This window comes from Heterodontus francisci, chromosome 16 (genome assembly GCF_036365525.1).
Source record: "Heterodontus francisci isolate sHetFra1 chromosome 16, sHetFra1.hap1, whole genome shotgun sequence".
In the NCBI taxonomy this organism is placed as follows: Eukaryota; Metazoa; Chordata; class Chondrichthyes; order Heterodontiformes; family Heterodontidae; genus Heterodontus; species Heterodontus francisci.
Genome location: NC_090386.1, coordinates 39,041,878 through 39,069,320, shown reverse-complemented (window position 1 = coordinate 39,069,320; position 27,443 = coordinate 39,041,878). Strand labels below are relative to the sequence as shown.

Below are 27,443 nucleotides of genomic sequence, written 5' to 3'. Positions count from 1 at the left end.
TCTGTTGTGTGTGGCAAAAACATTACTTAGACTGGTATTTTACTGACTGATGTACAGATTTATTTATCCACAGACTATCTTTTGGTATGCACATATTATACACGTACATAAATAAAAGCCATCAGCTCTAAAAGCAATATTCTCTTCTGGTTGAATTGTTTGAGGCTTTCTCCTGCACACTTGAAGGATTTACATGGCTAGAACCTAGTATCCATCAGCCCATCTGCCAGAGTCAGCAGCAAGGTGGCTCCACACTTGGTGGGCGTGGGGGGTCGAAATGGGGTAGGCAGTGGTGGGCAGATGAGACAGAACAAGTTGACTGGGATGCTCACAGGCCACCTAGTGGCTAGTAATACTCAGGCATTGGAAGAAATTTAGAATATACAAAGAGTAATTCTGCAATCCCACACTTGGATGGATGCTGTGCTTGTAGGAAGCACGGGAGCTTGGGTCAGGCAATCGGAGCAACAACTCTGCAGTCCTACCTCCAACCTGTGCACCTTGCAAGCATGGCATCCACTGTGGTGCCAGATCACAGAATTATCCCCATAGTTAAATGCCGCATGAGGAATGAAAAAAAAAATATCAGATTGGAGAAATATACAAATTTACTCCACTTTTTACTGTAAGGTATCATGATTAACAAAATTCTGCAACATGCAGGCCCAAGTAGCTTTTTTTCTTAAATCATCTGTCAAGTTTTTGCAAAATTCTTGTAGTTGCTCTCTTTGCAAAGAACTAATAACTGGGAGGGGGGAAAAAGGGTGAACACCTTGAGTCTTGTATTCCCTGATATTTAGAAGACTGAGGGGTGAACTGATTGAAATTTACAAGATATTAAGAGGAACTGGTGGGTAGATGGAGAGAAACTACTACTTGTTGGAGAATCTAAAAATTACAGACAGGCCTTTCAGGAATGAAGTTGGGAATCACTTCTACATGCATATGGTGGTAGAGGTTTGGAACACGCTTCCACAAATGGCAGTTAGTGCTAGATTAATCGTTAATTTAAAATCAGATTTTTGTTAACCAAAACGTATTAAGGGATGTAGGGCAAAGACAGGTATAAGGAGTTAGGTCACAGATCAGCTTTGATCTCAATGAGGCATCTTTGGATGCTTCAAACTCTCCAATATCATGAAGATTTTGGTCTACTTGAGGGATAGGATTACACGAATGATAAGATTTTGTTACTATATTCTTCACGTCAAATGTTAGGCAGTTAACAGGACTTTACATTTCCACACCAATGTCCTATCCCCAGTTATCCAACCACCAAGCCTTGTATTCTATGTTCCCTGTTTGCTGACAAGATAGGTCACTGAAGGGCTGTCAGTCTGCAAGAAACAGCTTTAGACCTGAAGTTCCAAGGCTGAAATTAATCCAAGCTTATTTGTAAGCATAAACTTGCCTTACTTGGTTGCACTCTCAATACTGGATCAGCAGATTCAAACCCTACATTGCCTGCATAATCTAGGGTGAAACTTTACTGCAGTACTCAGTATGAGAGATTAAACCAAGTTTCCATCTGCCCATTTCAGCAGAAAGTAGGAAGCTTTCCAGAGGTTTTGGCCAACACTGCACTCTCAATCAGTAACACTAAAAAAAATAATTTCATTGGGACGTTGCTGGCACAGAATGGCTGCTGAGTTTGCCTACATAAAAGGTCATTGCAGTCCAAAAGTAATTCATTGTGTTAAAGTAGTTCAACAGAATGAGGCACAATATGAACATATCAAATCACTGAATTTAGAACCAAGCACTGACCACTTTGGGGTGAGATCACCAGGCAGTTCACAATAGCCTGGAATACGGGGTGGTTGGGGCAGGGGTGGGGAAAGAGGGGGAAATTCAAAATTGTTCCCATCAATAATTACCCTCAGTTCACTACATCAGATAATACAAGTGCTTCTTATATCTGAATCCTATCTGATCTACAGGAGAGTTTGGCAGATGAAACAATGCAAGCCTCAGAAAGTACAAAGGTGGTGGCCATTGCATGTCCCAGAACTCTGAGACAGGATTTTGCTATGCCACTACTGTCTAGCTGGCCTGAACAAGGTTTTTTTTAAAAAAGGCACAGGAATCTGTCCTTTGGCAAAAACGTCCAATATTATATGGGATATGATTCTTAAGCAAAATATGCCCAAGAAAATCCATTAAAAACTTTTAGGTTAGATTTCTGGCACATTGTCCAATTGACTTCCTTTATCATGACCTCCAGGGAGCACATTTGGGTAAGGCTTTGATTAAGGTGAAGATATATAGATCTTGTACCTCAAAGCAATGAGTAATTAACTTCTGAAAGACATTTGTTTGTAAGAAAAACATGCTTTGGCATTTCCTCATATCAATGTGGAAACATGGGCAACACTTAATTTCTAAGCACATTACCTGAATAATAAACCTCTTCATTTTGCAGAAACAATTACGTTGAGGTCAAAGATAGATTGAAACAAAAGGAAAGGAATCCTGTTTCTAAACCCTGGTGGCTTGCTCTGGCAAATCAAGAATTGCTTCCACAGCTGACAATTCTGCTGGAATTAGAGGTTTCCAGTTCTAACAGACAGTTAAAGCCACTTGCTATGAGTTTCATTCTTTTGCTGCTTTTTTTACCACATTGAAAGAAGAACTTCAGAAACTCTGCCTTAAATAATCATAGGCAAATTTATGTTACATCTCTCCTGGTCCCTAGATTTTTGTATTGCAATTGTAAGCTGGTAAGTCACCATAACATTAAATGCAACATTTATCTAATAGGAAACCATTCAACATTGGCCTCCAAATTCTCCTGCTCTCGAAGAACTCGAAGAGTTTATCCTGATTTCCAAACTTGGCTTGCGACACATCACGAAGGGGTAGCGAGTCCTTTAGTAACCTGTGTGCTGTAAATCCTTTCGTCTCGTGGTTTCATATGTTATTTTAAATTACTGAATCACTGCTGGTTTCACTTGACTCCTCACAGACAGTAAATGGAGTTAATGATTTGATGAAGGATTTAAATTGGTTTCACAATTGGCCAAACAAATGAAACTTAATAACAACAAATGTAAAGTATTAGACACTGGCAAAAATCTGAGATGTTAATTATACAAATAAAGAAACAGAATAATGAAATGATACTTAAGGAACCTGGGGGTAATCGTAGACTTAGCAATTTCATTGTCCAATGTGGTGATAAAAATAGCAAAACAAAATTTAACAGAATATTGGAACATATAGCCAGAACAGCAAAGTATGCAGAAATTATTCTGACAGCTTCTAATGATATTCACACCATATCTGGAGGTCACTGCGCTACAAAAAGGATGCAAGTGCATTGGAGAGAGTTTAATGTCTCATTTGAAGGATGAAGACACTGTGGGCATTTAAACTACAGTTGAATGCTAGGCTGAGAGAATTGGAGCACTAGAGAGACCAGCTTCAGTGGCCAGTGAAAAAAAATCCTAAAAACTGAAAAAGGCAGTGTCCTGATTTTTCCCAATCATATCCCTTAATTAACCATAATGATGTTTCTTAATATGATGCAGGATAATACTTACGAACTATTGTGAAGCACCATAATTTCCAACGTTGAAGAGATGATCCACGATTCATAGATGAAAAACAAATTGCAGTTAATATGAGAAAATAAATAGGAAAAAATAACGAGCGCCAAAATGGTGAAACACTGAGCACAACATATAAATATTTAAATAATTGTTCTATATTTAAATTTTGAAATGTAGATATTTTGAAATGCTGCATTAAACGTGCCAAGTTAACAACTTGTATTTTCAAAATTTAATTGCATGCAGGCTCTAACTCACAGAGCAATCAACTGCAAGATTATCAAAAATAGCAGCACACAAGCAAGGGGTAATTTTACAAGTTTGTGCTCTTGGAGAATAGCCTTGCCTGCCTGGAGTGTATGTTGGTATTTCAGGCACTGCCCGAGTTCCCAATACATATCCCCAGCAGGCAAAGATCTGTGCTCCAAGCACAAACTTGTAAAAAGGATTGATCATCATCAGACAGATATAAAGTAGAGTTCTTCATACAATACAGTTTAAAAAAAATGATGCATAGCTGTACAAACAAATAATAAATTTGTATTTTCCTTTTATGTAACTTTCCCACACTAACTCTTTGCATGTATTTATCCTCCATTCAGTCATGTTCCCTCTGTTGGTGACTTTGGATATATTTTCTTTTGTTTCTTTCTGTGCATCTTCAAGTTTCCTCATTCTTTCTGAAAGTCTGTCTTAGCAATTTTTCTTTTATATTACCTTCATCTATCTGGTCCTTTTCCGTACATCTTTTGCTCTGTCTGCCTCTTTCCACATTTACTCCCAAATACTTCATTCTTTTTCCTCATCTTGGGTATATTTTTACCTTTTTAATTTTCTTTCCTTCTTTCTTTCCACTGGAGAGAAAGAGATTCTGAATGGATCATGAACTTGGTGCGTTGTTACCCTGGGAAGAGTTTGGAGATTCAAATTATGGTGGGTGTGGGGTGAGAAAGGAAAATTGGATATGAATGGGAGGAAGAGCAGAAAAATTGTGAAGAATGACAAAAAATTTAAATGTCCTGTTAAAAATGAGGGAAGTAATTTATAAATAGGGAAGCAAGGGGGAAAAAAAGTCAAGTGCGGCCATAGTCCAGTTTTAAGTAAATGATCTTTATTACTCAAATGGATGAATTTGGCCTTTCTGCCTTTGGAAAAAAATGGATTGGTTATCTTTCTAGAACGTTAAGAATGCTAACAAATCCAGTATTTACAAATTTAGCCAAACTAAAGCCTGCAAAAGAAAAAAGCATGACTAGTCCCACAAGTTTTCTTTTTTCGAAAAATAAAAGCAGGTTTCATTTTCACTGACACTTAATTTTAGATACAAAATCGAGCCTTTTGTTGGGCAGGAATCCCTTGAGTATAATCTGCCTGCTTGGTCAACATAACAAACTGAATGGAGATAGATTTTTGACTATTACCTTTTCTCTACTTAAAACTGTCTTCTTCAATGCCACTCCCCTGTCTCCTCCAACAAGTATGAGGATCTCATGAAATTCATTATCACTAAAATTGAGACCATCTATTCAGCTGCCTTTGCTGCTTCACTCCCTTCCCTTAGACCACAGGGCCAAACTCTCTCCAAAGTTCACCCCTGTCCTAGCCCTGAACTTTCATGTTCCTCTAGGAACATAGGAACAGGAGTAGGCCATTCAGCCCCTCAAGCCTGTCCGGCCATTCAATGAGATCATGGCTGATCTGTGGCCTAACTCCATATACCTGCCTTTGGCCAATATCCCTTAATATCTTTGCTTAACAAAAATCTATCTATCTCAGATTTAAAATGAACAACTGTTCTAGCTTCAAATGCTGTTTGTGGGAGAGAGTTCCAAACCACTACCACCCTTTGCGTGAAGAAGTGCTTCCTAACATTTCTCCTGAACGATCTGGTCCTAATTTTTAGACTATGTCCCCTAGTTTTAGAATCTCAAAACCAATGGAAATAGCTTACCTTTAATATCTTGAAGACTTCGATCAGATCACCCCTTAGCCATCTAAATTCTAGCGAAAACAGGACTAATCTGTGTAATCTTTCCTCGTAATTTAACCCCTGTAGTCCGGGTATCATTCTTGTAAACCCACGTTGCACTCCCTCCAAGGCCAATATATCCTTCCTAAGGTGTTGTGTCCAGAACTGCTCACAGTACTCCAAGTGGGGTCTAACCAGGGTTTTGTACAGCTGCAGCATAATCTCTGTGTCTTTATACTCCAATCCTCTATATATAAAGGCTAGCATTCCATTAGCCTTTTTGATTATTTTCTGCACTTGCTTGTGGCATTTTAAAGATCTATGCACCTGAACCCCCAAGTCTCTTTGGACATCCACTGTACTTAACCTCTTCCCATTTAGAAAGTACCCTGCTCTATCCTTTTTTGGTCCAAAATGGATAACCTCCCACTTGCTCGCATTGAAATCCATCTGCCATAGTTTTGCCCATTCACCTCTCTCTTTGGCCTCCATGTCTCGAGAGACAATGGGTAAGTGCCTGGAGGTGGTCAGTGGTTTGTGAAGCAGCGCCTGGAGTGGCTATAAAGGCCAATTCTAGAGTGACAGACTCTTCCACAGGCGCTGCAGATAAAATTGGTTGTTGGGCTGTTACACAGTTAGCTCGCCTCTTGCGCTTCTGTCTTTTTTCCTGCCAACTGCTAAGTCTCTTTGACTCGGCACACTTTAGCCCCGCCTTTATGGCTGCCCGCCAGCTCTGGCGATCACTGGCGACTGACTCACACGACTTGTGATCAATGTTACAGGACTTCATGTCACGTTTGCAGACGTCTTTAAAGTGGAGCCATGGACGGCCAGTGGGTCTGATACCAGTGACGAGCTCGCTGTACAATGTGTCCTTGGGGATCCTGCCATCTTCCATACGGCTCACATGGGCAAGCCATCTCAAGCGCCGCTAGCTCAGTAGGGTATATATGCTGGGGATGTTTGACGCCTCGAGGATTTCTGTGTTGGAGATATGGTCCTGCCACCTGATGCCGAGGATTCTCCGGAGGCAGCAAAGATGGAATGAATTGAGAAGTCACTCTTGGCTGACATACGCTGTCCAGGCTTCGCTGCCGATGAGCAAGGTACTGAGGACACAGGCTTGATACACTCGGATTTTTGTGTTCCGTGTCAGTGCGCCATTTTCCCCACACTGTCTTGGTCAGTCTGGACATAGCAGTGGAAGGCTTTCCCATGCGCTTGTTGATTTCTGCATCTAGAGACAGGTTACTGGTGATAGTTGAGCCTAGGTAGGTGAACTCTTGAACCACTTCCAGAGCGTGGTCGCCGATATTGATGGATGGAGCATTTCTGACGTCCTGTCCCATGATGTTCGTTTTCTTGAGGCTGATGGTTAGGCCAAATTCGTTGCAGGCAGCCACGATCCTGTCGATGAGTCTCTGCAGACACTCTTCAGTGTGAGATGTTAATACAGCATCGTCAGCAAAGAGGAGTTCCCTGATGAGGACCTTCTGTACTTTGGTCTTCGCTTTAGATGGGCAAGGTTGAACAACCTGCCACCTGATCTTGTGTGGAGAAAATTTCCTTCTTCTGAAGACTTGAACGCGTGTGAGAGCAGCATGGAGATGATCGTCCCAAACAGTGTAGGTGCGAGAACACAGCCCTGTTTCACGCCACTCAGGATAGGAAAGGGGTCTGATGAGGTGCCGCTATGCTGAATTGTGCCTTTCATATTGTCGTGGAATGAAGTGATGATACTTAGTAGCTTTGGTGGACATCCGATCTTTTCTATTAGTCTGAAGAGACCACATCTGCTAATGAGGTCAAAGGCTTTGCTGAGACCAATGAAAGCAATGTAGAGGGGCATCTGTTGTTCGCGGCATTTTTCCTGTAGCTGATGAAGGGAGAACAGCATGTCAATGGTCGATCTCTCTGCTCGAAAGCCACACTGTGCTTTGGTCTTCACTCATGACGGGCAAGGTTCCATTTATCAAATGCCTTCTGGAAGTCCATATAAATAACATCCACAGACATTCCCCTGTCCACTACCTTAGTCACCTCTTCAAAAAATTCAATGGGATTTGTCAGACATGACCTTCCCATCATGAATCCATGCTGGCTGTCCCTGGTTAACTGAATTTTTCTAGGTGTTCAGTCACCTATCCTTGATTATCGACTCCAGCAACTTGCCCACCAAAGATGTCAGGCTAACTATTCTGTAATTTCCTTGGTTCCCACTTTCACCCTTCTTAAAAAGTGGAGTTACATGTGCAACTTTCCAATCCAGAGGGACCACTCCTGAATCTAGGGAACTCTGAAAGACTATAGTTAGGGCATCTACAATGTGCTCCCCTACTTCCTTTAACACCCTCGGATGGAAACTGTCAGGTCCTGGGGATTTCTCATTCTTTAGTACCATTAATTTCCTTGTTACTGATGTTTTACTTACGTTAATTGTATTAAGTCCCTGTCCCCTATCGGCTGTTAATTTTTTCGGGACTTCCAGCAAATTATCCTCCGTTTCAACTGTAAATACTGAGGCAAAGTAATTGTTCAACATGTCTGCCATTTCCCCATTATCAATGACAATATCTCCCATTTTCAGCTTTTAGTGGGCCTACATTGCTCTTGACCACCCGCTTTCCCTTTACGTAACTATAAAATTTCTTGTTGATTTTGATGGCCCCTGCAAGTTTCCTTTCATAATCCCTTTTAGTGGCTCTTATAAGCTGCGTTGTGACCCTTTGCTGGTCTTTATATCGATCCTATTCGGCCGGATCTGTGCTGCATTTTGCATTTTTGTAAGCCCTTTCTTTTAGTTTTATGCTATCCCTAATCTCTTTCGTTGTCCATGGCTGTTTTTTCTGTGAAGTGGAGCTTTTTCCTCTCAGGGGTATATACTCGCTCTGCATTTTGTTAAATGTTTCTTCAAATATTCTCCACTGTTCTTCAGTCGTTTGACCCATTAACAGATCTACCCAGTTTATTGTGGACGGGCTCTGTCTCATCCCAGTAAAGTCAGCCTTACCCAAGTCTAAAATTCTTGTAGCTGATTCGTGCTTTTCACTTTCAAACGCTACCTTGAATTCGATCATGTTGTGATCACTATTTGATAAATGTTCACACACAGTTAGGCTACTAATTAAATTTGGCTCATTACTCATAACTAAACCTAATATTGCCTGTTACCTTGTTACATCTAGGACATATTGCTGTAGGAAACTATCCCGGACACATTCCAGAAATTCACTACCTTTCTGACAGGTGCTAGTCTGCCTCTCCCAATCTATGTGTAAGTTAAAATCCCCCATTAATACTACTCTGCCTTTGTTACACACTTGCCTAATGGGTGCATTTACACAATCCAACACCTCAGAACAGCTACCAGGGGGTCTAAACACAACACATATTGCAGTTTCAGATCCTTTTCTGTTCCTCAATTCCACCCATAAGGTCTCCACTGGATGCTTTCCCCTCATTATATCCTCCCTCACCAATGAGGTGATATTATTTCTAAGCAGTAAGGCTACTCCACCCCCTCTGCCATTTTCCCGGTCCCTCCTGTAAACTCTATAACCAGATATATTTAGTTCCCAATCCCTACCATCCTGCAGCCACGTCTCCGCAATGGCCACCACATCATAATCTTCCATTTGAATTTGCGCCTGCAGCTCATCTAGTTTATTCCTTACACTCCATGCATTTGTATATGGAACTCTTATTTGGGCTATACCCCCTAACCTGTCCCTCAGCAGTGATGCTTTATTCGCCTGTTTATTATTTCTCTCTTCTGGTTTAACCAGTATACTTCTTGCAGTTTCCTCCCCTATCTTCCCTTTTGACCTACGAACTAGTTGTAAGAGTACTAGTAATAGGAGTAGGAGGCCATTCGGCCCCTAGAGTCTGCTCCGCCATTCTATAAGATCATGGCTGACCTGTTTTTGGACTCAACTCACTTTCCTGTCTACCCCCGATACCCTTTGACTCGCTTGTTTGTCAAGAATCTGTCTACCTCTGCTTTAACAACATTCAATGACCCTGCCTCCACCGATCTCCAGGAGAGTCCCACAGACTCACGACCCTCAGAAAAAAAATTCTCATCTGTCTGAAATGTGAGATCCCTTATTTTTAAATTGTGCCCCCTAGTTTTAGTCTCTCCCACAAGAGGAAGCATCCTTTCAACATCCACCCTGTAAAGTCCCCTCAGGATCTTATTTGTTTCAATAAGATAACCTTTCATCCTTTTGAACCCCAATGAATACAGACCCAACCTGTCCAACCTTTTCTCATAACCCCGCCATCCCAGTAATTAGTCGAGTGAACCTTCTCTGAATTGCTTCCAATGCAATTACATGCCTTCTTAAGTAAGGAGATCAAAACTGTACACAATGCTCTAGATGTAGTCTTGCCAATGTCGGTACAACTGGAGCAAAACATCTCTACTTTTATATTCCATTCCCGTTGAGATAAATGACAATATTGCATTTGCCTTCTTAATCACTTGCTGTACCTGCATATTAACTTTTGTGTTTCATGTACTAGGACACCCAAATCCCTCTGCATCTGAGAGTTCTGCAATCTCTCTCCATTTAAATAATATGTTGCTTTTCTATTCTTCCGGCCAAAGTGGACAAGTTCACACTTTCCCACATTATAGAGTTCAACTTGTCTGAGGGACTCAATTCCTGCTCCCTTGACTCCATGCTCACTAAAATGCTGACCACCCAACCTCCTTTCCAGGCTCTAATGTTAGCTGAGAATGTTGAAAGTTCTCTCTCCTCAGGTATAATTCCACCTCTCCTTCAATTCCGCCACCAACACCCTTCTGTTCAAAACAAAAGCAACCCTTGACCCCTCCATTCTTCAACTACCACCCCATCTCCAATTCTCTTTCCTCTGAAGTCTTTGAAAGTGGCATCACGTCCAAAATCCGTGCCTATCCTTCTCAGAACTCCATTTTTGAATCCCTCCAATCAGGTTCTCACTCCTGCCACAGTACCAAAATGGCTCTCATCAAAGTCACAAATGGCATTCCATGCGACTGTGCCAAAAGTAAACTATCCCTTTTTGCCCTCTTGCCCTGTCAGCAGCCTTTGAAATGGGCGACCACACCATCCTCTTCCATGCTTCTCCACCATACTTCATCTGAGTGGGCCTGCAGACACCTGGTTCTGTTCTTAACTATCTAATCATAGCCAGAGAATCACCTGCAATGGTTTCTCTTCCTGCACCCACACTGTTACCTCTGGTACCCCCAAAGTATCTATGCTATTTCTATCCCCCTCCTATTTCTCAGCTACAAGCTGTCCCTTGGGAACATTATCCAAAACCATTGTCAGCATTGCCATCACCATCCCCAGGTATGTCCTGTTTCACTGGCAGGACAGACTCAGCAGAGGTGACGGCACAGTGGTATACAGTCGGGAGGGAGTTGCTCTTGGAGTCCTCAACATAGACTCCGGACCCCATGAAATCTCATGGCATCAGGTCAAACATGGGCAAGGAAACCTCCTGCTGATTACCACCTACTGCCCTCCCTCAGCTGATGAGCCAGTACTCCTCCATGTTGAACACATTTGGAGGAAGCACTGAGGGTGGCAAGGGCACAGAATGCACTCTGGGTGGGGGACTTCATGTCCATCACCAAGAGTGGCTCGGCAACACCACTACTGACCAAGCTGACCGAGTCCTAAAGGACACAGCTGCTAGACTGGGTATGCGGCAGGTGGTAAGGGAACCAAGAGGGAAAAACATACTTGACCTCGTCTCACCAATCTGCCTGCCGCAGATGCATCTGTCCATGACAGTATTGGTAGGAGTGACCACCGCACAGTCCTTGTGGAGACGAAGTCCTGCCTTCACATTGAGGATACCCTCCATCGTGTTGTGTGACACTATCACCGTGCTAAATAGGACAGATTTCGAACAGATCTAGCAATGCAAAACTGGGCATCCATGAGGTGCTGTGGGCCATCAGTAACAGCAGAATTGTACTCAACCACAATCTGTAACCTCATGGCCTGGCATATCCCCCACTCTACCATTACCATCAAGCCAGGAGACCAACCCTAGTTCAACGAAGAGTGCAGGAGGGCATGCCAGGAGCAACACCAGGCATACCTCAAAATGAGGTGTCAACCTGGTGAAGCTACAACACAGGACTACTTGCGTGCCAAACTACATAAGCAGCATGCAATAGACAGAGCTAAGTGATCCCATAACCAACGGATCAGATCTAAGCTCTGCAGTCCTGCCACATCCAGCCGTGAATGGTGGTGGACAATTAAACAACTAACTGGAGGAGGTGGCTCCATAACTATCCCCATCCTCAATGATGGGGGAGCCCAGCCCATCAGTGCAAAAGATAAGACTGAAGCACTGGCAACAATCTTCAGCCAGAATGCTGAGATGATGACCCATCTCAGCCTCCTCCCCAAGTCCCCAGCATCACAGAAGCCAGACTTCAGCCAATACAATTCACTCCGCGTGATATCAAGAAACAACTGAAGGCACAGGATACTGCAAAGGCAATGGGTCCTGACAATATTCCGGCAATAGTACTGAAGACCTGTGCTCCAGAACTTGCTGTACCCCTAGCCAAGCTGTTCCAGGACAGCTATAACACTGGCATCTAGCCGGCAATGTGGAAAATTGCCCAGGTATGTCCTGTCCACAAAAAGCAGGACAAGAGCAACCCTGCCAATAACCGCTCCAACAGTCTACTCGCAATCATCAATAAAGTGACGGAAGGTGTCATCAACAGTGCCATCAAGCGGCACTTGCTTAGCAATAACCTGCTCAGTGACGCTCAGTTTGGGTTCCGCCAGGGTCACTCAGCTCCTGACCTCATTACAGCCTTGATTCAAACATCGACAAAAGAGCTGAACTCAAGAGGTTAAGCGAGAGTGACTGCCCTTGACATCAAGGCAACATTTGACTGAGTATGGCATCAAGGAGCCATAGCAAAACTGAAGTCAATGGGAATTGGGGCGAAAACTCTCCGCTGGTTGGAGTCATACCTAGCACAAAGGAAGATGGTTGTGGTTGTTGGAGGTCAATCATCTGAGATCCAGGACATCACTGCAGGAGTTTCTCAGGGTAGTGTCCTAGGCCCAACCATCTTCAGCTGCTTCATCAATGACCTTCCTTCAATCATAACTTCAGAAGTGGGGATGTTCGCTAATGATTGCACAATGTTCAGCACCATTCGTGACTCCTCAAATACTGAAGCAGTCCGTGTAGAAATGCAGCAAGACTTGGACAATATCCAGGCTTGGGCTGGTAAGTGGCAAGTAACATTCATGCCACGCAAATGCCAGGCATTGACCATCTCCAACAAGAGAGAATCTAACCATCTCCCCTTGACATTCAATGGCATTACTATCGCTGAATCCCCCACTATCAACATCCTAGGGTCTACCATTGACCAGAAAAACTGAACTGGAGTAGCCATAAAAATACCATGGCTACAAGAGCAGGACAGAGGCTAGGAATCTTGCAGCGAGTAATTCACCTCCCGACTCCCCAAAGCCTGTCCACCGGGGACAAGTCAGGAGTGTGATGGAATATCCTCCACTTGCCTGGATGGGTGCAGCTGAGCTGAGCTGCACCCATCACTCAACAACACTCAAGAAGCTCGACACCATCCAGGACAAAGCAACCCGCTTGATTGGCACCCCATCACCAAACATTCACTCCCTCCACTACCGACGCACAGTGGCAGCAGTGTGCACCATCTACAAGATTCACTCCATTTCACCCATCAATTCTGCACCCGCTAACCTGCACTGGCTCCCAGTTAAGCAATGCCTCAATTTAAAAATTCTTACCCTTGCTTTCAAATTCCTCCACGGCCTCACCCTTCCCTATTTTTGTAATTTCCTCCAGCTCCACAATGCTCTGAGATATCTGTGCTTCTCTAATTCTGGCCTTTTCAGCATCCCCTATTTTAATCGCTCCACTATTGGTGATCATGCCTTCAGCTGCCAAGGCCAAGCTCTGGAATTCCTTCACTAAACTTCTCCACCTCTCTTTTCTCCTGCAAGATGCTCCTGAAACGTACTTCTGACCCAGCTTTTGGTCATCTGCCTAATATCTCCTTTTGTGGCTCATTGTCAAACTTTGTTTATAATGCTCCTGTGAAGTGCCTTCGGACATTTTATTCCCTTATAGGTGAATATAAATACAAGTTGTTGTAGTTGTTAACTTTATGGCAATTTTAATGGGCAATTAATGTGCAAATGCAACAACTTGGTGATTTTCATGAAGTTAAGGACGAGATTCCATTTTCGCAAAGCTAACAAAGGAGCGGTGCAAATCGGCCAGCAACTTGTTGCACTTCGCAATAGAGGCCTGCAACCTGACCCGAACCCGACTGGACCCGACGACATGCGTCGGGGTCGGGTCGGGTCGGGCCCATCTTCTGGGTCCGGGTCGGGCCAAACACACACGGTAAGAGCTCTGCTGGTAAGTATTAAAAATAAAAAACTTACCTGAGCTGGGAGTCTGGGACGAAACTGAGTCTGCGCAGTGAGCGAGTGACGTCACGATGACATCTCGTGCATGCGCTGCAGCTTCTTGCAGGTTTGATGTCAGGAAGGTAAGTAAAGGGATGGTTGGGTCGGGCCGCGTAGTGGCGGGTTCGGGTCGGATCGAGCTTGGGGCAAAATTGGAGGGACTCGGGCCATATTGGGCTTGGGCCCGCTGTGGTTCGGTCGGGTTCAGGTCGGGTTCTTTTTCCTGACCTAAAGCAAGCCTCTACTTCGCAATTCAAGGAGGTACCTTCACCATGCTGCTGGCTGATTTGCACATTAATAACAGTGTTCATCATTCAGACATATAATTTTACATCAAAGTTTGGGCATTCGACACAAGTACAAAGAGAGCAGTCTGGACTGATATGGGTCACAGACTCTAACTTAACTAGTCCAGCTCTCAATACTAAGCAAGAATGTCAGCATAACAGAAGCCAATGCCACGTGAGAAGACACTTTCGTTCTTCTTTAACAGAAGTAACAAAACTGCAGTGTGTTAGCTGATCTCAGCTGGGGCAGCAGAGGGTAGACGAAGGGTCATCTAAAAAAAAAACCAAGGTTCTCACTCCTGATTGCTGGAAAGTGTGTACGCAAAGGCAGCATTGGGCTCGATATGACAACCCCTCAAGTCAAATAGCCTTCCAATTCTCACTGTTTAGATTCACACATAAAGAATGGTCACTTGCATAACATACTTGACAGGTTCTGACATCTGTAGAACTGCACACCAACATAATTCACTGTCTAGAGAACAGCAGGGAAGAAAAAGGAAGGAAGAAAATGCAGTAGTATTTTATATTGAAGTTTATTGATGCATCAACTTATGAAGTTTAGTCCAATTTTAGTTCTGGAGGTGGTAAGACAGACTTTCTGGAAACATGTATGTCCACATAAACATCTTCAGTAGGATACCAGTTTCCGGAGAAAATGAGTCACTTAATAGAATTTATTTAAAATCTGATGAACTCTTGAAAGTTATGGACAAGTAGATGTCAACAGATAATAAGCAGGAAAGTAATAATAAATCTCCCTACTTGTGTATCAGACTGAATGACTATTTTATATTTGATAATTAATCAATATCTTGTATCAGGAAGACTACTGGCTATGAAACATGAATTTTCTCTGGAACAAAATGTGCTAACACATTTCTGAAGAACGACCAATATTTTTTTTTGCAAAGATTTTCTCTTCCCTCCTTTCCTGCTATCACTGAGCCTTTCTACCAGCTGTTAACTTCTCCTCCCACATCTAAGTATCCATTCTTTATGCATGAAACCCGACAGTCCATGTAGACAGGGTATTTGGCTACGGTGAGGCTGATAGCGGTCCTCACCTGACATCCACACACACAGACTGAAAACTGAACCTGCCATCTTCTGTTCTGTATGGCTCGGCCACACTGCTTACAAACTGCCCATTTGGGGGAGATCAACCCTTAGTTTTTGTATTTGAATAATGAAATCATTTCCACACTTGTAGCAAGTATTTCAGAATCTGCAATTCAACAGAACTGTTGTTCATCTGTACAGTTAAAAAGTAGAAACAGAACTGAAATTTGCAGCCGGTGGCTTAACTCCAAAGCTATTTATCAAAATACATCAAAGGCCACGACACGGACATTTTTTTACTTAATTCCACTCAACATGAGGCTCTCCTATTCTTAATGTAAATCCTCTTTTATCCATTATTTGCAGATTGATTGAGTGAGCTTATCCTTGGGGAAGCTATAGTAACCAATAATCTCTCCCACATCAGTAAGAACTATGTAACAACAGCTACAGGGATGGAGCTGAATGCTGTGTTGTGAGGGAAAATGTTTGCTTTTTTTCCCCTCAATGAATATCCTATCATTCTCTCTTTTACATGTTATTGGAGCTGCTCTGTAACCTGTGTCAAGGTCTCACCTTTAACAATTCTCAAGTAGTTCCATTGTATATTTGCGACAATCCACAGTGCTGATCACAGATTAAACGAAGTGTATAGAATTTGGCAATCTGCACCTTCTCCTGCATCTCTCTCACAAACCAGCTAGGGTCGTTCCTCGGATGTTCCAAGGCCAGTATCTGTTTGATGCTACAGAGATTTGGGAAGTGCTCTCAGGCCTGTCACTGAAGACTCTAGGATTCAGTGGCAAGCACTGCGTGTAGGGATGCCTTCCCTTTCGTTATCTTGCATCCCAAGCTTCTTCCCCCTTTTCTTTTCCCTTGTTGTTTCTTCCATTCTTTTCTTCTCATCTTTGTCTTTTGCATGCTCCTCTTCTTCTGCATGTTAACGTTCTTTCCCCTCTCTTTTTTCCCTCTACTTCCCCCTTCCCAATGACAGCACTCTCCTCTCTAGTCTTCTCGCTTGCTCCGAGCTCCATTGACTTTGTCAAGCCTCTCTTCCACTTCGCGCCTCAGGTCCTGGAAAAAGGAGCAAGATTAAATTAAAAAGAAAAAGGTTGAGGCGAGAGTTGGAAGAAAGGCCTGAAAAAGTCAGCATTCTCAACAGATGCAGGAAGAAACTGGTCAATGCTATGGAGAAAGAAATCAGTGGCCCTGAGGCTGGGCACAGCCTTTGGCCAGAGACTGAAAGACCGTAACTGTGCTTAGAACCAGGTGCTCGTCTGGCATTTGATTGGTTTCCAATGGGGCAGCCTGACTGATCCACTACCGAGAGAGCAGGTTTGAGAGCATGGCCTCACTTGGGTTTCTCTTTTTTAAATTTAAAGGTAACTTTTAAAATGTTTCATAATTAACTGTTACACCTGTTAAAGGACTTTATCAACTATTTTGTTGCTTGCAATATGTCATAGAGAGAGAGAGAGAGAGAGAGAGAGAGAGAGAGAGAGAGATTTAGCCCTTCAGCCCATTGAGTCTGTGCCGACCATCAACCACCCACTTACACTAATCCTACATTAATCCCATATCCCCTACCACATCCCCACCTTCCCTCAATTCTCCTACCACCTACCTACACTAGGGGCAATTTACAATGGCCAATTTACCCACCAACCTGCAAGTCTTTGGCTGTGGGAGGAAACCGGAGCACCCGGCGGAAACCCACGGGGTCACAGGCAGAACTTGCAAACTCCACACAGGCAGTAACCAGACTGAACCCGGGTCGCTGGAGCTGTGAGGCTGCTGTGCTAACCACTGTGCCACTTGAATTGAATGTCACTGAATGGTGGCATCACATCTGTTTTTATGGAAGTCTAAATACCTCACTGTAAGAAGAATGCAAACTCATTTAATTAATTTAATAAAAATCATAGAAAATGCAACCATGAACAGAAACTTCAGCCAAAGCCTGCCAGAAAATGTTAGGCCAATGGTTTAGAGTCTTTTTGAAGGACTGCACTCAAAAAAAGGTTACCTGGTCTTAACTGCTAAACAATCTATGTTATTTTCAGCATAGTCTGTTTATATTTCAGATTTCCAGAATTTGATCTTTTGCTTTTTATTGTAATTCATTAGTTTAGTGCACATTGTTTACAATCCATGATAATCTGCTCATGTTTACCATCAAACAGTGGTCACGCAATTAAAAGCTCCCATGTCCAACAGAACAGCCCTAAACTTCAATGGAATGGGATTTGGATTTGTCCACATCTGCTGGTAATATCATAAAGATGCTGATGTTATTCAGATGTAGTCTGAGCTGCTCCAATGAGTGCCTAACAAATAGAGCAGTCTGAAGGAGAGCACAAGCCTTTATAATGCTGATACTGACTTACGGTGATACCAGCAAGCTTTATTATATGGATGCATGCTCACTTTTAAATAAAGCAATAAGTTTTTAAATATTTTTGGAAACCACATGATTCCTTTGTAGGATTCGAAACCTTATTGACTCATAGAATGGTTAAAGCACAGAAGGGAGCCATTGGGCACGTTGTGTCTGTGCCAGCGCTCTGCAAGAGCAATTCAGCTAGTCCCACACGCACCCCTCCCTTTCCCCGTAGCCCAACAAATTCTCCCTCTTTAGGTGCTTATCCAATTCCCTTTTGAAAGCTCCGATTGTATCTGCCTTCACCACAGTCTCAGGTAGTGCATTCCAGATCCTAACCACTCAATCAGTAAAATAGCTTTTCTCATGTCACCGTTGGTTCATTTGCCAATCACCTTAGAGTCAGAGTTATACAGCACAGAAACAGGCCCTTCGGCCCATCTTGTCTGTGCCGGCCATCAAGCACCTATCTATTCTAATCCCATTTTCCAGCACTTGGCCTGTAGCCTTGTATGCTATGGCGTTTCAAGTGCTCATCTAAATACTTCTTAAATGTTATGAGGGCTCCTGCCTCTTCCACCCCTTCAGGCAGTGTGTTACAGATTCCAACCACCCTCTGGGTGAAATTTTTTTTCCTCAAATCACCTCTAAACCTCCTGCCCCTTACCTTAAATCTATGCCCCGGTTACTGACCTCTCTGCTAAGGGAAAAAGTTTCTTCCTATCTATCAATGCCCCTCATAATTTTGTATACCTCAATCAGGTCCCCCCTCAGCCTTCTCTACTCTAAGGAAAACAACCCTAGCCTATCCAGTCTCTCTTCATAGATGAAATGCTTCAGCCCAGGCAACATCCTGGTGAATCTCCTCTGCACCCTCTCCAGTGCAATCGCATCCTTCCTATAGTGTGGTGAACAGAACTGTACACAGTACTCCAGCTGTGGCCTAACTAGCATTTTATACAGTGCCATCATAACCTCCCTGCTCTTATATTCAATGCCTCAGCTAATAAAGGCAAGTATTCCATATGCCTTCTTAACCACCTTATCTACCTGTGCTGCTGCCTTCAGTGTTCTATGGACAAGTACACCAAGGTTCCTCTGTACTTCCCAGGGTCCTACCATCCATTGTATATTCCCTTGCCTTGTTAGTCCTCCCAAAATGCATCATCTCACACTTCTCAGGATTAAATTCCATTTGCCACTCCTCCACCCATCTTGCCAGCCTATCTACATCGTCCTGTAATCTAAGGCTTTCCTCCTCACTATTTACGACACCATCAATTTTAAATTAGTGTCCTCTGGTTCTTGACCCTTCTGCTGATGGGAACAGTTTCTCGCCATCTGCTCTGTCTAGACCTCTTATGATTTTGAACACCTTTATCAAATCTCTTCTCAACCTTCTTTTTCAAAGGAGAACACCCCAGCTTGTCCAATCTATTCATGTAACTGAACTCTCTTATCTCTGGAACCATTTTCGTAAACCTTTTCTGCATCTTCTCTAAAGCCTTTACATCTTTCCTAAACTGTGCCCAGAAATGGGCACAATACTTCAGTTGAGGCCAAACCAGAGCTGTACATAAATCATACAACGTGGAGTACTCTGGACCTAAAAGTTAATTTGAAAAAAATTAAAGCTTAAAGAAAATTTTCACTTGAAGTGACAGCCTTGCAGTGCTTTGTCCAACCAGGCACTCTTCACTTGCAAGGCTGGTCAGTGGGGTTATTTGATCATGACATTACTGTAGCCAAGCTCAATCCTGTACTTATCTGGCATGTGCATACACTTTCCAGCAGGAATCACTAAACAGTGATCAGGAGCATGAATCTTGACCAACTGGTCCCCCTCCTCAGCTCAGGCTAACTGTTCTGCCCCCACCGTTCTAAAGGAGAACAAGTAACCTAGCATGCACCAAAGGCTGAACCCCAGGTCTTCCTTGATCAGTAACATGCAGCACGACACATTTATCCAGCGATCCCATTAGATTTTTTTTATAACTATTTTGCCCAATATATACTATGTTGTATAAAATGCACTGTGTGATAATACATGAAGGCTTAATATCATAGATTAGTGCTGCAATTAAAATAGAGCAATTTAATGCAATGCATTAAGTGCGCATAAAATAATATTGTAGTATAATGACCAAGTTTATATCTTCATTAAAGTGGGTACTCATCACATCTTTAATGTCTATATTTTTGGTATATCTTCCTCTCCTCCAGTTCTTCTTGTCAAACAGATTCTCTTTTAATTCTATGAATATTTGGTTCTTTAATTTTCTCTCACCCTCCCCAAATCCCTGCTAAACTAAAAATGTTCCCCACAATCACATGCACTTCTGCAACTTAGAAATAAAAACATGACTGCAAGGGACAACTTTAGCCAGCTTGGGCAGATAAGAAAGGTTGACTTATGTTAATAAACAGACTGGGAGGAGAAAAAGGCTGCAGAGGCTGGTATAAGCGGGCAGGACCTAGAGGACTGCAAAGTGCCATGATGAGTTATCTACACTGAGGCAAGAATAAATAAAGGATTAAGAGACCATGAGAAACTTCTAGAACAAAGAGACAATAAAGACTGGAGCCAATGTCAGGCCTGTTGGCATGACCTCTGTTACACAGTTAAGACTTTCACTAGATCTTAACATTCTTTTTAACGTTTGTAACCTCACAAAGCAACATGTAAATGAGGCATTTCCATTATAGATACCTTTTGATATGATCACTGTCTCTCCTTTCATGTGCCTTTTTAAGGCGGAGAGTGGAAGAGAACATGAAACAACTACTCTTATAAAATGAAAAATAGCAATCAAAATTTAAAAAAGAAACTGTTTTTGCAACTCACAAAGCATTGTTTAACTGCTGGTTAATAAATTAATGTAATTTAATGCTGGTTTGTATAAGGTAAAAATGCAACTTTTCTGTAAATGAAATTAGTTATATAATACATTTACTACACAGTACAGCTCTTGTTTAAAATAATTGTTTTGTTAAATGAAATATCTTACTCAACAATGTTATTGTGAAGGAAATCATAAAATGCATCAGCTTTAAATTAGGATGTATTCTACAGTCAGCTGAAAAGGGTTTTGCAAATGGCATTTTATTCTCTGGACCTGCTGATCCTGGACCAAGAAGCCTAAATAAAATTCTCTCATTTTTGCAGACAGTGTAATATTTTTGGTCAGGTACTTACCCCCTAACATCAGACAGATTGTTTCAAGGTTATTGGAATCAATAAGGAGGATCCATTTCATATAGTATAGGGGAGAAAAATAAACATATTTCAGTCAAGAACTTAAAACTCACAGATCTTCAGGCAAGTTCTTACTTTTCTTTCTGTGTGTTAACCAGTATTAAATTGTTTAAAACTCAGAACATTTTTCAATTCACATTGAATGTCGATTTCTTCTGTTCCTAACTGCATGTTCTTCTATCCCTCACTAAAACATCACAAACAAAGCAAAAATTCAGTTGACCATCAATCTTGAAACATTCCTGATATGTAACCAATGGTTTGAGTAGTCTGGAAAGTTGTGATATGGCATTGACACTTCATAGACTTTGACCTAGCCCCCAGCAAACCATGCCTCCAGTCCCCAACTTATTGGTATTCATAAATATGGTTGCAAATCTCAAAGCCAGAGCCTTTTAACTGAAAGTGACACTGTAGGCTCGATGGGTGGCTGGGTAACAAACCGGAGCAGCTGCCACTCCAAATTGATTTAAAGTAGCACTTATTTCTTCCACGTAAACTTAATCTCAGTTACCAATCTATTCTATCCAAATGCCTGATAATATTCATGCCTTTTCTTTGGGCCATTTTGAAAATGTATGATGAAAAAGAACCACACTTTGATTGGAATGAGAAAAGGAAATTAAATTATGTTTGAGTAATTGAGATTTACAAATAATTTCCAGGCAAAAAAATTTCAGAAGATAAATTATTAACAAGGGCAGTCCATTGCACATGCATGTGTTAGAACTTTTGGAAGTACTAATATTCTGATTGCTTAGTCACAGTTCTTAATCGACGTTTCAAAGTAATCTAAAAATCAAATGTGTGTAGTGTGTATTATCTTGCTTTTTTCAATTTTACTTGATGCACAAAAGAGCAAGCTTCAGCCTCTTTCCCTGGATGTTTCCAACATGAGATTATCTTGAGATCTTTCATAAAAAATACATCGGTCTTCAGGTTTACAAGTCACTTTCACTTCATTCAGACTGGGCAGTTTACTTCAGAAATAAAATTTTTAACAAGTTCGGTCAGCAAATCCAGCACTTATTCATTTAGAAAATGCTATTACAACATTCAGAGATCTGCAGACAAATTCAAATAAAGTAATTACTGGATAAGTTAATTACATTTCCAGGAATTCTAATTTTATGCTTGAGCACTATTCAAAAAAGATTACAAATTAGGCTAAAATACTTGTGCAATACAATATTATTTCTGATTCTGAAGTATCAGCAAAATATGAATTGAAATGAATGACTGCAGATGGGGTGGCCTGGAACTTACATTTAGACATTGATGTTTTGTTTACATTTTTAATATTTAAAATAGCTATAAATATTAACAGTATTTTAAGGTTAAAACATGGGAATTCGTAGTGCTGGAATGCCCACTGTTATTGTAGGAAAGAAGCGCATGAAATTAACATGGGTGACAATGGACAGTGTCAAAGGGTACGATAGATCAAGGGGATTTAGTACCCTTCTTAACAAATTCCACCAAAAACATATTAAGAAACTTATGAAATGTTCAGATAACAAAGGCACATAATATTTTTTAAAACAAATAAATTCCCATATTTGTAATTTAACTATATAGAACAGTAACATTTCGTTAGGGTTGTCCAATCATCTTTCTTACACTGCTTGAGCAGATGCTGACTAAACGTATTGACTGGTTGTGTAAGGGATAGGCTGTATTAAACACATTTAAATACTGTAAATTTTAGACAATAAGTTCAGTATTCCAAATAAAAAACAGAAGTATAAACATAGTCACTTACAGATGTGAAGTCCTTTAGATTTTCACCAGTGGTGTTTATATGGAAGAGAGAAAAAAAGTTATTTTACAGACACACTACTTTCTTGTTATGCTATTTCAGAAATAATGCATGGAACAAAAACCCAGCTTTCAGCACAACTCAAATTGCCTTTAATAGTTTAGACAAGCAATGCAGAAAAGCAAGGAACAAAATAAAGTAGAATGTCTAGATTGGAAGTTAACTAATTTCAAAGCGATGAGAAAGGGATCTAGCCAGGGTAGAATGAAACCAAAGACTGGCAGGAAGAGCTGTATCAGAACAATGGGTTATCTTAAGGAAGAGATGCTCAAGGTACATGCTAGGAACATTCCAACAAGCATTAAAGGTAGGGGAACCAAGAACAGGCCTCCTTGGTTGATGAGGGAAATAGAGATGAAGAAACAAAAAAAAGGGTGTATGATGCGCGTCAGGTGAACTCATCAAGTGAGAACCAGGTCATATACAGTAAGTTGACAGGGGAGGTGAGAGGAAAATAGGCCGGCAAAGACAGAATATGAAAATAGAATGGCAGTTAACATAAAAGGGAATGCAAAGATCTTCTACTGCCATCTAAATAGTAAGCACGTATTCGGGACAGAGAGGGTAATATATGCTTAGAGGCACATGGCAAGGCTAATATACTTAATGAGTACTTGGTATCACTGTTCAATAAGGAAATGGAGGCTCACAAAATATCAGTCGAAGCAGAGTAAAGGGCAATGGATAGGATAAAAACTGAGAGGGGGGAGGTACTAAAACAACTGGCTATGCTTAGGGTAGATAAGTCACCTGGTCCAGATGTTTTGCATTCCAGGTTGCTAAAGGAAGTGGAAATGGTATGCAGACAGCAGAAGGGCTTTCAATAATCTTCCACTCTTACCTGGATAAGGCGGGGGGTGTGGGGGAGGGGGGGGGGGGGGGGGAGAGGAGGTGCCAGAGAATTGGAGAGTTTTAAAAAATTAATTCATGGGATGTGGGCGTTGCTGGCTAGGCCAGCATTTATTGCCCATCCCTAATTGCCCTTGAGAAGGTGCTGGTGAGCTGCCTTCTTGAATCGCTGCAGTCCTTGGGGTGTAGGTACACCCACAGTGCCGTTAGGAAGGGAGTTCCAGGATTTTGACCTAGCGACAGTGAAGGAACGGCGATATAGTTCCAAGTCAGGATGGTATGTGGCTTGGAGGGGAACTTGCAGATGGTGGTGTTCCCATGTATCTGCTGCCCTTGTCCTTCTAGGTTATTAGGACCAGGTGAGAAAGAGGTCAAGGGGGTCCCCTTTCAGCCTTCACCTGGTCTTACTGTCCTTAATTTTAAACACACTGTTTTTAGCTCTCCCTTGGTGAATCCTTGTTCACTGCTTTCCAATTATAAGGCAAAGAAACCAGCACAAACAGGCTTTCTCAGGTTTAAAGAAGATTGACATTTATTAAACTTAAACTCTAATTCGGTTGACGCCTATGGATACATGATGTGCCCACGCTAGCATGCATACGCGATACACACGCCAATAGAGACAGAAAAGAGAAGAAAAATAAAGTGGAAAAGTTTGAGGCAATATCTGAAGAGTTGTCGTTACGGTTCTTCTGTTGTTAGGTAGATCTTGCTTTTCGTTGGGGCCCAGTATTCTTCTTAAACCTTGTTCAATGAGACTTTACTCTTATGGGGTTCATGTGTCTTCAGTGGGTTTTGGAGCTCTGTGAGAAAGAGATGGGAACAGACAGACAAGAGAGGAGGTCTGCTTCAGTCCAGGAACATTCTGCTTTCTGTAGGCTCTCAGTTACAACTGTACAATTCAGAAACTCCCAGGTTGCCAAGCAGCTTAGTCATCTGACTAACTGGTTTGACCACGTCTTAGCTCTATCATCTTGGCAGGGAATGGAATGTGCTTCCCGGCTTTCAATGTCTGTTAGTACGTAAAGGTTTTTTTCCAGCCAAGGTCTGGCAGTCCTTTTAACAGGCCTTCTCTTCTTCCTAGCAACAATTTGAAATTTAATGTCCATGTGGCAAAATTAATATGCCTAGTTCTTGGCAGGTAAAGTTGAGGTCGCGGGTTTGGAAGGTGCTGTCAAAGGAGCCGTCGAAGGAGCCTTGGTGAGTTGCTGCAGTGCACCTTGTAGATGGCACACATTGCTGCCATTGTGCATCTGTGGTGAAGGGAGTGAACGTTGAAGGCGGTGGATGGGGTGCCAAACAAACGGGTTGCTTTGTCCTGGATGGTGTCGAGCTTCTTGGCAAATGTGACACCCTTATTCAAGGAAGGGTGTAAGGACAGTCCCAGCAACCAAAAGCCAGTTAGTTTATCAGTGGTGGGTAAGGTTTTAGAAACAATAATCAGGGAAAATATCAACCGACAGTTAGAAAAGTTTGAGTTAATTAAGGATAGCCTGTGTGGATTTGTAAAAAGCAGATCATGCTTGACTAATAACTGAATTTTTTGATGAAGTGTTACAAAAGTGCCTCTGTGCTTTGTTGCATTTTTTTTTTTGAGGATTCATTTTTGATAGATTGAAGAAATGTTGAACTTTGGGGTTTTCAAAGGGGGTCATGTAAACGCCACTTGACTTTGAAAAAGAGTCCCTGGAAATGTTTTTTTCAAAAGGGGTACTGGGTGGTCTTGAGAGGAAAACGAGCCTTTCTGGGAAACCACCTGACTTCCAACTCAATAAACAGAACTCTGGACACCTGGCCAAGTTGTTTACAAAAAAGTGACAGGTCAAGATCAATGGAGGTCAAAAGGTTGGCCCTCCTGTTATTGGTTTCACTTTTGAATTGTTTTGAGTTGGGGTTGAACTGCTTAAAAAGGGAGTGAACTTCCAAGGAGAGAAGAGAATTCCCAAGGAAGGAGAAAAGACCACAACCCAGCTCAGGTTTCCAGCCTCCCTAAAACACCCTGAGAAGTCCACTGTGTCAATTCATCTCGTCTCCTGTCTTTGAAGAAAAGCCTGCTAAATTAATTCTCAACGCCACCTGAACTGTTCTAAAAGATGCCAGTGACCCGTCTACATGTACTCGCAGGCCAGGCTGTATGCCAGTTTTGGAACACAACATATCTCATCTGCTGTTTCTGCAAGAATGAGCAAGTATTCAGCCCAAGTGTTGTTTTTGTCTGTTACAGAGCTCTAAAAACAGAAATCCCTTTATTTTTCCAGTTAACCAGTGTATGTGTGTGAGGCTAAGCTAAAAAGGGAACTTTAATATTTCAATCTGTGTGTTTATGCTTCACTTCATTACTGGTTAAGACTTGTTTTATAATAAAATGATAATTTTGTTGTTTATGAAAGAAACCTGGTTGGTGTGTTTTATTCTGGGATAAAAAGAGTTTATGATTGACCGTATCAGTAAGTGGGAAAAATGTAAGTATATGTTGTGACCAGTGGGGAAGTGGAACTAGAATAAACAGTGCACTCCTCCCGCCTTGGTCGTAACAGAAGAAACAGAGAAGGTTGATCCAGGGAATGCGGTGGATGTTGGTTATATGGATTTTATGAACATACGAATTAGAAGCAGGTGTTGGCCACTCCGCCCCTCAAGCCTACTCCGCCATTCAATACGTTCATGGCTGAATTGATTACTCCACATTTCCACCTACCCCCGATAACCTTTCACCCCCTTGCTTATCAAGAATCTATCTACCTCTGCCTTAAAAATATTCGATGACTCTGCTTCCACCGCCTTTTGAGGAAGAGAATTCCAAAGACTCAAGACCCTCAGAGAAAAAATTTCTTCTCATCTCTGTCTTAAATGGGCAACCCCTTATTTTTAAAAAGTGACTCCTAGTTCTAGATTCTCCCACAAGGGGAAACATCCTTTCTACAGCCACCCTGTCAAGACATCTCAGGATCTTATATGTTTCAATCAAGTTGCCTCTTACTCTTCTAAATTCCAGCGGATACAAGCCTAGCCTGCCCAATCCTTCCTCATCAGACAGCCTGCCCATTCCAGGTATTACATAAAAGGCTGGTTAACAAAATTGAGGCTCATGGAATAGGAGGGTCTGTGTCCCATTAGATAAAAAAAATTGGCTTCAGGACAGAAAACAGTCAGTCAGTCATAGTAAATGGTTGCTTCTCAGACTGGAGGATGGCAAACAGTGGTGTTGCCCACGGGTCAGAGTTTTAAAAAGTCAGAGAGTCATTTACAGCACAGGAGGAGGCCATTCAGACCATCGAGTCTAATGGAATTCAATGATCTACCCCATCTCCACAAACATAAGTACTGTGTAAGTACATGAACATTACCTTTCCCTGTACTGAAAACTTAATTCAATAACTTTCATCAATGCCACTCTGATCAGCCAATCAAGATGCATGATTGAAAGATCCAATGTCAACAGTTCCTTTTTTTGCCCAGAGATGAAACATTTCACTTCTTCACAGTGCTAAGGCTTCACTGGAGGAATGAAGGTGGCAGGTCATTTAACAATTAAGTCACAGCTTTTTTACTTCACTTGCGCTCCTGAAGGCAGAAGCTCACATTGAGATCCAGTTCCACAGGACCTGGAGTCTTTTGGTACCTTATTCATGTTTTTATTCTTCGTATGCACAGCCAGAGAGTGACTGCATGCTAATTGAACCCGCAATATAGCCAAGCTTGATCCCAGTCTCATCTGACACCCATATCTTCTAGTAGGACTGGGATGTCCAAACCTCTTCTCTTCCTGGGC

The 27,443-nt window shown here is 42.0% G+C and overlaps 1 protein-coding gene across 1 annotated transcript in view; it reads right to left on the bottom strand.

The window, feature by feature from the left end:
- Positions 1 to 16,372: 16,372 nt before the first annotated feature.
- The window catches only part of LOC137378262 (ankyrin repeat domain-containing protein SOWAHA-like), a 104,473-nt gene continuing 93,402 nt past the window's right edge, over positions 16,373 to 27,443 (bottom strand). The window contains exons 7-12 of the mRNA XM_068048503.1: positions 22,766 to 22,777; positions 22,113 to 22,144; positions 21,931 to 21,983; positions 19,104 to 19,353; positions 17,241 to 17,244; positions 16,373 to 16,441 (exon numbers count right to left, since the gene is read on the bottom strand). Coding sequence (XP_067904604.1) covers positions 16,373 to 16,441; positions 17,241 to 17,244; positions 19,104 to 19,353; positions 21,931 to 21,983; positions 22,113 to 22,144; positions 22,766 to 22,777 — 420 coding nt within the window. The remainder of the gene's footprint in view (positions 16,442 to 17,240; positions 17,245 to 19,103; positions 19,354 to 21,930; positions 21,984 to 22,112; positions 22,145 to 22,765; positions 22,778 to 27,443) is intronic.